Below are 14,519 nucleotides of genomic sequence, written 5' to 3'. Positions count from 1 at the left end.
CTCGTTTCGAGAGAGAGCTACTGACCGAGCTCAACATCGCCCCTGCCCAGCTTTATCCCAACAGCTGGGCGTTCGTAAGGGTGTTCCAAATTCTTTGTGTGCACTTGGTGCTGCCGGTTTCGGTCGATGTCTTCCTCTTCCTATTTGAGGCAAAGAATCCCGGAGATCGCCCCTGGGTCAGCTTGAATGGGATTGCTGGGAGGTCAATCTTCTCAATCTTCCAGCAATCTTATAAAGACTAGAAAGGGAAGTTCGTCAAGGTGTGCCAGAACGATCAAGACCCCTCACTGCTTGACGGCTTCCCCCTATATTGGGTAAACAAGCGAAACAAAGATTCCAAGGACAACTTCAGGAGACCAAGAAGTCCTGACAACATGGGGGAGTTAGACAACTTCTGGAAGAGTGTGGCTGCTGCCAACATCACCTTCCCCATTGCCTCAATAATTCCCTTCGAGTTCTTCGAGCGCCAACTCAAAATTCACATAGGTTAGCCCTTACCCCAACACCAAGACTCCCGCCTCGTGTTAAAACTGACTTGGTATTTTTACCATTCTGTTTTTGGCATTCCATTTGATCATTCGTCCATGTACTACTTGCGTTATCTCTGTATGAATATACTTGCATGTTCTGCTTCTGCCTTGGTTGCTCAGCTATCCTTTACCTTGTGCAGATAACATGTTGGGGAAAAAAAAACTGGCGGAATTGAGGGCGATCGCCCGATCCCACAAGCTTGCGGCGGGCTCCCAAACTGTGCCCAACTCGGTGGTGGAGATCGCCCAATCTGCCCCAGGCAAGACTCCTCCCCGAGGTCCAACTTCTTCTGGGGCACTACCCGCCCCAGAAAGGAAAAAGTTAGTTTTGAGGAAACCTAAAAGGAAGACTCCTCAGGTGGTGCAAGAGGAAGAACATGACAACGAAGATACTGAGGATGGTCTTATTACTAAGAGGACAAGGGTGGCCACCTCTACACCACCTGCACTCCCAACACCAACACCGCCCTCACCTCCAGCTCTGCTAGGACCAGTCCAAGCAACACCCCTGGCCGCCGCGCCCCCAGTAGTTGAAAGCAGCGGCCCTAACTACGTGGAAAACCCTCCAAGCGTCTCAACACCGTTTGTATCTGTCGGAGAGGGTCCTCCGTCGACCACATCCATCGCTGGGGCCGCATTAGCAGAAGATGAGGGCGCTCAGGTTTCGCCAATACTTATAACAGAATCTCCGACCTCACCGCCATGCCTAGAAGCCCCCCTTGCTTTACAAGCTCAACAGGGTGGTGGTGAAAGTCAACATCAGACCCCACCAATGCCTCTATCATCAGCCTCAAGCCTCCCAGCTTCCTTCGAAGAGACCTTGGGACCCTTCACAGCCCAACTGAAAACCATGGCGGAAGATCTTCCTTTGCTCGTATCAAGAGCTGTGAATGATTCACTCAAGAAGCTCCAAGAAGAGAACTTCGCGCTCAAGGAGTCAAACCTTATGATAAGGGCTGAGGCTGAAAAACTCTCTTGCAATATGATGATGGTGGAGATCGAACATTCTAGGCTGGAGGACGCAATGGATGCCGAGCTAAGGAGCGCACGCAAGGAGGCCTCCGATCTGCGCCAAAAACTGCACGCCCAGCTTCAAGAGAAAATTGACCTGGAGAGTAAGTTGGTTCCATACAGGGTCAAGGTGGCAGATATGGAGGCTGCACGAAAAGCTGAAGCGTCCATGGTGGAGAAACTTGAGAAGAGATCAGCAGATAGGGAGATCCTCCTAGGGAAGGTCGAGAAGGAAAGGGACAAGGCTCTCGCTGAGCTCGCCGAAGCTCGTAAGGAGACCAAAAAGATTGCTGCAGAGCTGGCCCAGACTCGGGATGAGGGCAAAAAAGCTGCTGAAGAACTCGCTCGATCTCATGAGGAGAAAGAAAATCTGAAGAAGCAAACTCATGAGCTCGAGCAGAGCGCTGCTCAAGTCCTCTCCGCCGGGTTCGACGCTACTCGGAGCAAGTAGCATGCCAATACCCTGAGCTCGACCTTTCCATGGTGTCGATCTGCAACGAAGTGGTGGATGGGAAGATTGTACCCTCTGAAGACTAACTGCCTCTCCCCATCGCCTATTCTTCGAAACTTGTCGTTTATCTTTTGTTTATAATAGCTACTTGTGTATAGACTTGAATTGACGCTGCTTATACAATTTTCATTTCCTGAATATTGTCTTTCTTATTACCTTGCATACTTTTGCCTCTATTTGTTGTGGGGTTAACTAACGTAACCGGTGAAACTAACTCAATTGCATCAACTCAGCAATACTCGGGCTTAACCCTTCGCACACTGCTTTTAACTTGAGTAAACTGTTAACCTTATAACAACATATCAAATTGTTAACTCAAAGTAAACTTGAGCAACTATTAACTCTTTAGCGATGATATTTAACACAACTTGTGAACTTAAGGCAACTAACCTTAGCATAAATCACTTACTAGGCAGCAGGTTTTAACTCAAACTAGTATTAAAATACAGTTTACCTGATCTGCAAAGCGAGGTGACCCCTTACTCCTGTCATCGCCTGGAACTCTTCTAATCGTCGTACAGCCCATTCGCTATCTCAACCCTCACGCCGTAGGGTTCTGGCGATGCGATCTTTCTTACTTTCATAACTTGATCATTGTTCCGTCATCTCTAGGTAGAGGCGCCTTTCGGATCCTTCTCTACCTCCCTGAGTTTTAGAACAATTATCTGAACTCGCTCAAGACGAGAGGGATTTTATCTATCTTCGCACCGCCTGCAAGTGTGGAAGCTTTATCTGGTCTTACTGGGTCAATATTGATGTTTCGCTTAAAGGGGAAAAGGCGTTTTCCATCAACCTTCCCTTCCCGCCGTTTAAGGCCACGAACACCCCTGATCTTTTAGTTCATCTTGCCTGAACTCACTCTGAGGTGAGAAGGACTTTCTCTGGTGCCTCAGCTTGCCCAGGGTATACATCTCCTCCCCCCTGGATGCACTGAGGACTTTTAACTTGTTCTCGCCTGCACTCACTCAAAGGCCAGGAGGACTTCTTCTGTTCTCGCCTGCACTCGCTCAAGGGCGAGGAGGACTTCCTCTGTTCTTGCCTGCCTGCACTCGCTCAAAGGCGAGGAGGACTTCTTCCTTTCTCGCCTGCACTCGCTCGAAGGCGAGGAGGACTTCCTCTGTTCTTGCCTGCACTCGCTCAAAGGCGAGGAGGACTTCTTCTGTTCTTGCTTGCACTCGCTCAAAGGCGAGGAGGACTTCCTCTGTTCTTGCCTGCACTCGCTCAAGGGCGAGAAGGACTTCCTCTGTTCTTGCCTGCACTAGCTCAAAAGGCGAGGAGGACTTCTTCCGTTCTCGCCTGCACTCGCTCGAAGGCGAGGAGGACTTCCTCTGCTCTTGCCTGCACTCGCTCAAAGGCGAGGAGGACTTCTTCTGTTCTTGCCTGCACTCGCTCACAGGCGAGAAGGACTTCCTCTGTTCTTGCCTGCACTCGCTTAAAGGCGAGGAGGACTTCCTCTGTTGCCTCAAGACTCACGAGAGCGTTGAGGTCTTTAATCATCACTGGTGCCTCCGATCGCCGAAAGACGATGAGGTTTTTTAAACTTTTTAACTATTGCCACCGATCGCCGAAAGACAATGGGAACTTTAAAACTTTTAACTGATGTCGTCAATCGCCAAAAAACGATGGGGACTTTAAAACTTTTAACTGATGCCGCCAATCGCCGAAAAACGATGGGGACTTTAAAACTTTTAACTAGAAAGCATGCAATCTTAGAAACTTTAAACTTGAAAACTCTTCTTTATTGGGTGGCCTCATTAAAAACCCTCCTTAGGGAAAAAAGAGTGCCCCCTTGAACTGTTTTAACAGAAAGCATGTAAATCTCATCATGTTCGTCTTTACTTACAAGGCTTTAACTGTAATATAATTTGAGATGCGTGGCGTTCCAAGTGCGAGGAATCGCCCCTCCTTCTAACGTCTCTAAGCGGTAGGCGCCGTTCCCGAGCACCTCGGTTATTCTGAACGGTCCCGTCCACTTAGGTGATAACTTGTTCTCCATCTCGTATTGATGGACCTTCCTCATCACCAGGTCGCCCTCTCTGAACCGCCTCGTCATTACCTTAGAGTTATACCTTCGCTCAATCCTCCTCTTTACTGCTTCGACCTTCACTCTCGCCTCCTCCCTGACCTCATCCAGTAAATCCAGATTCATTCTTCTTTCTTCGTTCGAGTCTTCCGCCACAAAGTTCTGGAATCTCGGTGAGCTTTCCTGGATTTCGACTGGAATCATCGCATCACACCCATAAACCAGGCTAAACGGGGTCTCGTGGGTTCCTGACTGTTCAGTGGCATGGTACGCCCAAACTATGCAGGGTACCTCTTCAGCCCACGATCCCTTAGCTTTCTCTAGTCTTCTCTTTAAACCTCTCAGCAGTACCCTATTGGCAAACTCCACTTGGCCATTCGTCTGTGGGTGCTCAATGGATGCAAACACCTGCTGTATTCCCACTTCTTCGCACAACTTTTTCAACAGGTGACTTGCAAACTGAGTCCCATTGTCCGACACCAGGCATTTAGGCACACCAAACCGGCATACGATGTTCTTCCATACAAAGCTTTCGATCTTATGTGCGGTGATCTGGGCTACTGGCTCCGCTTCGATCCACTTGGTGAAGTATTCAATCGCCACTACCAAGTACTTCATCTGCCTGACCGCCAATGGGAAGGGTCCCAGAATGTCAATTCCCCAAGTATGAAACGGCCAAGGGCTGTAAATTGACTTCAGCTCTTCTGGAGGTGCCTTGTGCCAATCGGCGTGCTGCTGACATTGCTTGCAACATTAAGCATACTTCTTGCAGTCCTCCCTCATCGTTGGCCAGTAATACCCTGCACGGAGAGCTCTTGCAGCCAGAGCTCGACCCCCGATGTGACTCCCACATATACCTTCATGGAGCTCGGCAATAATTCTTGTGCATTTTTCTCCGTGCACACATACTAGGAGTGGGTGCGTAAACCCAAACCTGTACAGCTCGCCGTCGATCAAGGTGAACTTGCTAGAGTTCTTCTTTATCTTCCTAGCCTCCGTCGGATCCAGCGGAAGAACGGCATCTGCCAAGCAGCGCTAGTATTGCGTTATCCATGTGTCTGGCTTATGCGTAGCGCAGACCTGCGCCACGTTCACCCTCTCCCCTCGACATGATCTTATTCTTGGCGTTCTCAAGGTCTCCTGGGTTAAGGACCTATGACTTCTCGCCCCTCTCCCCGTCGACTTACTTATCTGAAGAACCTGGTGATCTGCTACAAACACCCTAGGCGTCTTCAGAGTTTCTTGAATAACGGTCGTCTGCCTACCCCCCTTGCCCGAGCTGGCGAGCTTGGCTAGCAGGTTAGCTCGGGAATTTTGCTTCCTGGGTACATGCACCACATCGAACGAGGCAAAGGAACCCTTCAACTCCTGCACATACTCCAGGTAAGCCGCCATTTGTGGATCCTTGGCCTGGAACTTGCCTGTTACTTGTCCCGTGACCAAAAACGAGTCACTCTTGGCCACCAACACCTTAGCTCCCATCTCCTTAGCCAACAAGATACCTACAATCAATGCCTCATATTCTGCTTGATTGTTGCTAGCTTTAAAGGCAAACCTCAGGAACTGTTCTATCAGCACGCCGTTGGGCCCTTCTAGAATGACTCCAGCACCACTGCCCTGCTGGTTAGACGATCCGTCCACCGAAAGTACCCAACGAAAATCGTCCCCCTCAACTCGTGCTGCTTCTGACGAGAGCTCGACCACAAAATCAGCGAAAATCTACCCCTTGATCGGTCCTCGGGGTTCGTATAAATGATGTCGAACTCCGACAGCTCCACTGCCCACTTCACCATTCTCCCAGCTACATCAGGCTTTTTTAAGACTTTCTGGATAGGCAAGTCGGTCATCACCACCACCGTAAAGCTTTGAAAATAGTGGCGCAACCTCCTCGCCGAGAATACAACTGCTAGTGCAGCTTTCTCCAAGGCCTGATACCTTAGTTTTGGGCCTTGTAACACCTTGCTAACGAAGTAGATAGGTTTCTGAGTCTGATCTTGATCTTGGGCGATCACCACACTCACCGCCCTCTCAGTTACAGCAAAATACAACCTGAGAGGGGTTCCTACCAAAGGCTTGCACAAAACCGACGGGCTCGCCAGGTACTCTTTAAGCTTTACAAAAGCTTCTTCGCATTCCTTCGACCAGACAAACCTATTGTTTCGCCTTAAGCATTGGAAATACGGATGGCCTTTCTCTCCACTAGCTGACACGAAACGAGATAGGGCAGCCATCCGACCTGTAAGCTGCTGCACCTCTTTTACGGTAGTCGGGCTTCTCATCGCCAAGATGGCAGCACACTTATCAGGATTTGCTTCAATTCCCCTTTCAGTCAAGAGGAAACCCAAGAACTTCCCTGCCTCTACGCCAAAAATGCACTTCTCGGGGTTTAGCTTTAATTTTGTACTTGGCGATCATGGTAAACAGCTCCTCTAGATCTGAGATGTGCTTGCTTTTTTCTAGCGAGGTCACGACCATATCATCTACGTACGCCTGCACATTCCTTCCCAGCACGGTGTAAGTACCTTGTCCATCAACCTTTGGTACGTGCCCCTACATTTTTCAGCCCGAAGGGCATCACTTTGTAGCAGTAGCACGATCTCTCAGTCATGAAGGCGGTCTTCTCTTCATCCATAGGATGCATCTTGATCTGGTTGTACCCAGAGAAGGCATCGAGGAAGCTCAACAACTTGCACCCTGCTGCACTGTCGACCAGGGCGTCTATACTTAGCAAAGGGTATGAATCCTTTGGGCAAACCTTGTTTAGATCCGTGAAGTCGACGCACATGCGCCACTTCCCGTTACTCTTCCTCACCAGCACGACATTGGCCAACCATTCAGGGTACTGGACTTCCCTGATATGACCCGCGGCGAGGAGCTTTTGTGTTTCGTCCCTAATCGCCTGTCTTCTCTCCTCATTAAACTTTCTTCTTCTCTGTCGCACTGGTCTGACCTGTGTGTCCATTGCTAGATGGTGACACAAGAAATCGGGATCGATTCCCGGCATGTCTGAAGCAGACCATGCAAAAGCATCCAGATGCCTTTCTATCACCTTGGCGATCTGGTCTTGCATCTCACCTTCCAAAGATCTTCCCAACTTGAAGACCTTGCCCCCGATCTCCCTCTCAAGCCACTCCTCGACGGGTTTGGGCCTTGTTTCACTGGCGATTCCTGACTCCCTAGCCTCTTCTGGGCGGTTTCTTTCTTCTTCCTCTCGATCGACGTTCTCTCCCCCTGCTTCGGCGTCCACCATGACGACATCGCCTTCGGCAGTCACTTCCATCGCCGCGTTGACAACTCGCCCCTCTGCTGCCCCAGGCTCCACACCGGGAGGTGGTGTCGTGGTGATGTAGTTCACCGACCTTTTGGTCTTAAGGCTGTTTTCGTAACATTTCTTTGCCTCCTTCTGGTCAGACCTTATGGTGATCACCACCCCTTCCATCGACGACAATTTAACCTTCATGTGCCTGGTTGAGGGCACAACTCCTATTCTGTTGAGGGTCGGTCTTCCAAACAGAATGTTATACGCCGAAGAGGCATTCACGACGAGATACTTGATCTTCTCCGTCCTCGAGGCCGCCTCATCTGTGAACGTGGTTCTCAACTCAATGTACCCCCTGACCTCCACCTGGTCGCCAGCGAACCCATACAAGCATCCTCCGTAGGGCCTTAACTGCTCAAGGGGTAATTGCAGCTTGGTGAAAGTCGGCCAGAACATGACATCTGCCGAGCTTCCTTGATCCACCAGTACCCGATGGACCTTCCTTCCCGCCGTAACTAGCGAGACAACTATGGGATCGTTGTCATGGGGCACAACGTCCCTGAGATCCTCCTTTGTGAACGTAATGTCCACATCTGGCGAGTGATCTTCGAACACATCTAATGCCATCACAGACCTTGCATATTTCTTCCTCTGTGATGCAGTACATCCACCACCCGAGAAACCTCCAACGATGGTGTGGATCTCGTTGTGAGTGGGCATCTCATGCTGCTGGCCCTCACTGCTCGCCGGCTGAGAGCTTGACGCTTGCCCCGTTCTCTTGTCCAGTAGGTAGTCATTCAAGAAGCCGCTCTTGACCAAATCGTCGAGTTGGTAACCCAGGGCCAAGCATGAATCAAGGGAGTGACCAAAACTTTGGTGGAATTCGCACCATGCATTCGGTTTTGGTCCTAACACCTTGTCTGAGACTTTCTCAAGCGCCTTAAGCCTGGCAGCTATGTTAGGAATGGCGATCAGGTCCGCCAATCCCATGTAAACCCTAAACCCTAAACCCTAAACCCTAACTTGTACCTCGGGGGGCGATTGAACTCCCCAGGGCGCCCTGGACCCTTCCACTTGTTCTTCTTTGGATCGTAAGGATGGCGAGTCCTTTGATCCTTTTTGGCCGCCGCCGTCTCCAGCACCCTCTGCGGTTGAATTCTAGTTTGGGCCCGTGGCCTAGCAGGAGCCACGTTCCCTCTCTTTTCTGCAACCTCGCTCTCGTCGGCGATGTGGGCCACAGCGAGTCGCCGAACTTCAGCAAACGTGGCGGGGTGGCCCCTAATCAGTGCCTCGCTGAAAGGTCCAGACAACACGCCCTTTTTGAAGGCGTATACCAACATCTCCTCGTCCTTGGCAGGCGAGCGGACCATCTGTGCTCTGAAATGATTCAGATAGTCCCTGAGGAACTCTCCCTGATACTGCCTTACGTTGAACAAGTCGTAAGACACCCTAGGTGGCGCCTTGTTCACGATGTACTGGTCAACGAAAAGCTTTGAGAACTGCTGGAAGCTGGTTATGTGACCTGTAGGCAGGCTAACGAACCATTCCAGCGCTGTTCCCTGGAGTGTGCTCATAAACATCTTGCAATAAACTGTGTCTGAGCCTCCTGACAGGATCATCTGCGTGTGGAACGCAGTGAGATGTGCTTCAGGATCCTCCACGTCGGTGAAATAAGCTTTCACAGCTACCACGCTCGCAGGGATCGCCGTGTCCGTGATCGCCTGAGCAAACGGCATCAGAAAGACGTGTGGCGGCAATGACGGTGTAACTTCTTCATCGGTTGCGCATCCTCTCTGCTCGTGAAGAGCTTGACGCAATTCCTCAGTGACCTTGCTGAGTTCCTCATTTCTGGCCTGAGAAGCGACCAGGTATTCGTGCATCTTCGCTTGCTCGACACGCGACGCCTTCACATTCTCTTGCAATGCGCGCATGATCTCCATCATTTGCACCATGGTCATGGCGCCTTCTTCAGCAGTTGGCACAACGGGACTTGGACGCGTACTTCTCATCTTTCTCATGAAATACAAGCAGATCAAACTCCAACGACCAGAACCTTCTCCAGCGAAACGATCGATCCAGCAATCAATCGGTCAAAACCTCTTTAACTTCAAAGAACTTCCAAGAACGCAACCGCAACAGCACGGGATTGATTCGGATGTCCAAACCTCCACAGAGACTCGCAATCTCCACACGAACCTCCTGCTTCTCCACTAGAACTCCCGATTCACCGATTGAAGACTCGAACGAACGGTAAAAACCTCGATTTACCGATTGAAAACTCGCACAAACGGTGAAAAACTTCAATTTACCGATCGAAAACTCAAACAAACGGTGAAAAACTTCGAAAATGGTTGCACCAGCACACAACCACACAAGAACTGCAGAAACCTCAAGAAACTCACGCTGTCGATGGGAAACACGTTTTACACGGCCCCACGGTGGGCGCCTGATGATCCTGCCGGTTGACCTGAGTGCAAGAGTCTTGCCACGTCAAAGGTCTCTCCTCTTGATCAACTTCGCACCACATTAGCCTTTGTTCCTCACGTCCTAATTCCTCGCAAGAACCTGAAGAAAACAAAGTGGCGCCGCTGCGGTCGATCGCGCTCCGACGCTCAAGTCAGTGACGGAATCACCAAAAACTCAGAGAGAATATCTCAACTCAAGGAACCGTGCGCAGTGAATCTCAGTGTACTAGAAAGTATTTTGAAAGCGTACCTCAAAAATCTGTTAAGTGTTCCTTATATACCTGAGCATTTTCTCTCTCCTGACGGTTACACCTCTGGACACGTGGCTCGCATCCAGCTGTACACGTGTCGCCATCTGGAGCTCCCTCCACTTGAGCGTCACCTCTACTCTTCAAGCCATTCGACTAAGTTACCCATACAAGGAGTAACTTGGTGCACAGCTTACCTTGGAGCACGACCCCTTAAGTGGCGAGTACGGGGTGTCACCTTGCACACCTTCTCTGTGGTCTCGCCTGCCGCTATCACGATCTGCTTCACTTGCACACCATGCATGTTCTGGGAAACTGTTCCCTTGCCCCGACCTCTGGCTAGGGAATGATCATCTGATAACCTCATCCTCCACTACTGCGTGACAAGCATATCGCTAATCCCCCGTACTTGTACCCCTTGGAAACCTTAAGCAAGCTTTCCTGATCTTTCGGCGATGTGCCCCTTTCGGCGGTCTCTAACCACTCGATCTCCTAGTACTCACATATGGCGACTATGACGCAACTCTGGTGACCGCCGGTTACACACACTAGAGATGGGAGAACGCCAAGTCAACGATCGACGACTACGCAGACTCCCCGATGTACTTCCCTTCAGTCAGCCAGGTGTCCCGCTCAACACGCCTATATTATCGCTTGCTGCCACGTCATCACTCCCGATTACCTGATCGGTACAGATACTAATCAGTTTTTCAGGATATCAAAATGCAAAACTGCTAAAGAGATGTGGGACACACTCAAAGCTACTCATGGGAACATCAATGAACCAAAGGAAGTAAGGTCAAGAAGTCAAGCACGAAGGAAAAGGAGGCAAAACAGAAAAAGTCTCAACCTCTGCTTCATGGCCAAAAAGGAAGACGACTCAAGTAGTGTAAGTTCCTCAAACTCTGAAAATTACAGTCAATTGCTTCAAGCCTTTCAAGAAACACATGAAGAAGCTAATCAATTGGCCCTCTTGAACAAACGGTTAAAGATAATGAATAGCTGGCTTGAAAACACAGTCAAAACACTGGAAGAGGAATTGAAAAATTCAAAAACAGATTTTGAAAACCTTGAAATAGTTTACAAAAACTCCTCTTGCAAGTGTGATACTCTTATTTGTGAAAATTGCGAAAATCTTGAACAGAAAGTCCATTATCTTGTTAAAACTATGGATAAGCTTTCTAAAGGTCAATCCAACTTCGAGAATGTCTTGGCATCTCAAAACTGTGTTTTTGGAAAAGCTGGATTGGGTTTTAACCCATAGAACAAGCAAGATAGATTTTCAAAGTCATTTTCGAAACTGCCAGAAAAACAACCGATTGGACTGTCTAAACAACCGGTTGTTACATGCTTCTACTACATGAAAAGAGGCCATTCCGTCAGATTCTGTAAAATCAGAAAATATGTTGTTCCTAGGGGTTTATGAAGTGGATTCCCAAGTGTAGTAAAGGTTCAAATGATGAATGTAAACCAAATGGACCCACATTCATAAGGGGACTAAATCTTTGTACTTGAAAATCTTCTTTGTAGGAAACCTTGGAGGAGAGCATGCAGCAATGGTACCTGGACAGTGGGTGCTCCAAGCACATGACTGGGGACAAATCAAAGTTTCTAAGCATGTCCTTTAAGCAAGAAGGGCACGTTACCTATGGGGACAACAACAAGGGGAGGATTCTTGGGAGAGGATCCATTGGAGACAAAGATATCTTGGTCATTCATGATGTTCTCTATGTAGAAGGATTAAAGCACAATCTGCTGAGCATTAGTCAATTGTGTGACAAAGGATATCAGGTTATCTTCAAAACAAACTCCTGTGAAATCTGTCTTCCCAACACAAAAGAGGTAATGTTGATTGGTAAGAGAATCAATAATGTTTGTCTTCTAGATATCTCTTCACCTTGTTCAATTAGTGTTCTTCTATCCAAGCATGATAAGTCTTGGCTTTGGCATAGAAGAATTGCTCACATTCACATGAATCACTTGAACAAGTTAATTTCTAAAGATCTTGTTATTGGGCTGCCAAAGCTCAAGTTTTAGAAGGACCATATTTGTGAAGCTTGCCAAAAGGGGAAACAAGTGAAAAACTCTTTTAAAATAAAAAATGTCGTTTCTTCTTTAAAACCTCTTGAGCTACTTCACATAGATCTTTTTGGACCTTCAAGAACCATGAGCCTTGGTGGAAACTACTATGCTCTTGTTATTGTGGATGATTTTTCTAGGTTCACTTGGACTCTCTTCTTGGAATCAAAAAGTGATGCCTTTTCTGCATTCAAGAAGCTTGCAAGAAGATTGCAAAATACAAAGAACAACAACATAGGCTCAATAAGAAGTAATCATGGAGGTGAATTCCAAAATGAAAAGTTCAGCAAGTTCTGTGAAAAGATGGGAATTCTGCATAATTTTTCTGCTCCAAGAACTCCACAACAGAATGGTGTGGTGGAGAGGAATAACATGTCCCTTGAAGAGCTAGCTAGAACAATGCTAAGTGAATCTTCTCTTCCTAAGTATTTTTGGGTTGATGCAGTGAGCACCTCTTGCTATGTGATGAATAGAGTGCTAATTAGGCCAATTCTAAAGAAGACTCCTTATGAACTCTTCAATGGAAGGAAGCCAAGCATCAATCATCTCAGATTTTTCGGTTGCAGCTGTTTTGTTCTCAACAATGGAAAGGAAAACCTAGGGAAATTTGATGAAAAGCTTATCATGGTATCTTCATAGGCTATTCTCTAACAAGTCATGCATATAGAATCTACAACAAGAGGCTAATGACTGTAGAAGAGTCTGTTCATGTTGTCTTTGATGAAGTGGATCATAAAAGCATTCAAATTTTGAAGAACAGTGGTGAAGAGGATGAGCAGAACATCAGTTTGGAGAAGCTGGACATCTGTGCAGAAAACAACCGGTTGATTCCTTGAAACAACCGATTGAAATTCTACAGCAGAGTGAGTTGCCCAAAGAATGGAGGATTCCTAGAGATCTGTCAGTGGAGAACATCATTGGGCAGATAAAGGAAGGTGTCTCTACACGTAGCTCCATCTCAAACTTCTGCAAGCACACTGCTTTTGTCTCTCAAATTGAACCAAAGTCAATTGCTTAAGCTCTCAAGGATAAAAAATGGGTTGAAGCTATGCATCAAGAGCTGAATAAGATTGCAAAGAATAAGGTATGGTTTCTTGTCCCTAAAACAGCTGAGATGAACATCATTGGATCGAAGTGGGTGTTCAGAAACAAATTGGATGAGGATGGTGTGATCACAAGGAACAAAGCAAGGCTAGTTTCCAAAGGCTACAATCAAGAGGAGGGAATTGATTATGGTGAAACCTTTGCTCCTGTTGCAAGATTGGAAGCTGTGAGGTTGCTGCTGGCTTTTGCATGTATGAGTGGTTTTAAACTCTTTCAAATGGATGTCAAGAGTGCTTTTTTTAATGGCTACATCAATGATGACGAGAATCAAATAAAGGAGGCTTTTATTAATGAAGGAAAAGGGTATTCACCCTCACATTTGAAGTTCTTCCTTCTAGTCTTCTCAAAATTAAAAGAAGACATAAAATAAAGAGAGGATCAAGCATAACGCCAAAGAAGTCTACAAGCTTTCAAGAATGGGCTTCAATTAAATATCTCTCTTTATAGTTTCTTTTAAATTGTAAATAATAGAGAATATTGTTTAGAAAGGTGCTTAGAGGGAAACATTGGACACCTCTTTTGTAAAAGCATCTTTAGACTTTAGTTTAGAAAATTCTAGAAGCTTGGGGAGTGAGCTTAGTAAGGAGGGCGTGAGCTTAGGAGCATTTTGGGTACCTTAGGGAATAAGCTATGTAAATGACCAGCCCTTGCTCCTATAAAAGGAGCGGTTAGGTCCTTCACAATGAAGATTGGAAATTGGTAATAGAGAAACTCTACTCAATTTGAGAGAGAATTGTGAGAACTTGTCTTCTCCTTCACCTTGTCTTATCTTGAGTGCAATTGGTTCTCTCAAGTGGCGGCACTAGCTCACTCATCTTGGAGCCTTCACCATCCAAGTGGCGTGATCACCAAACCAAGTCTTCCATCTCCATAAGTTCTTTTTTCTTTCATCTTCATGTTCATATGAAATTCCTAAAACATGTTTAGTTTCTTTATGTTCGGCAATTCAGTTTAATTCCAGCTTTGCTTCGGTTCATTGTTTCCTTAGCTGTTTCTATTTGTTTCTTCTTCAATTCTAGTTGATTTGTTCGGTGCATTTCTGTTCTTGAGCTTTTTAAACGGTGCTTTTGCCTTTTTACACATTTTAATCGGTTCAATTGACAATAGATGGATCTTCCATGTGAGTTTGGTGTTTGGTGCAAGTTTTGGTGAGTTCTTGAAACATAGAACCTTGATCCAATTCTATTAAAAGTGCCTTAGCTATCTCCAACTCAAGTTGATTCCATAGAATGTCAAAGAATCATCTCTATCTAGCTAGTGGAATCATATCAAATGAGGAAGTGTATATG

General features: G+C 47.2%; 1 protein-coding gene across 1 annotated transcript; it reads left to right on the top strand.

Annotated features, from left to right (window-relative positions):
- The first annotated feature begins 374 nt into the window (after nucleotides 1-374).
- On the top strand, nucleotides 375-1,992 carry LOC137835853 (uncharacterized). The gene is made up of 2 exons (XM_068644587.1): nucleotides 375-486; nucleotides 671-1,992. Exons 1-2 carry the CDS (start codon nucleotides 375-377, stop codon nucleotides 1,990-1,992), a joined length of 1,434 nt encoding a protein of 477 aa, XP_068500688.1.
- Nucleotides 1,993-14,519: the final 12,527 nt, after the last annotated feature.

Source organism: Phaseolus vulgaris, chromosome 11 (genome assembly GCF_000499845.2).
Source record: "Phaseolus vulgaris cultivar G19833 chromosome 11, P. vulgaris v2.0, whole genome shotgun sequence".
NCBI lineage: Eukaryota > Viridiplantae > Streptophyta > Magnoliopsida > Fabales > Fabaceae > Phaseolus > Phaseolus vulgaris.
The sequence above is the reverse complement of the archived record's forward strand: the minus strand, read 5'-3'. Positions and strand labels throughout refer to the sequence as shown.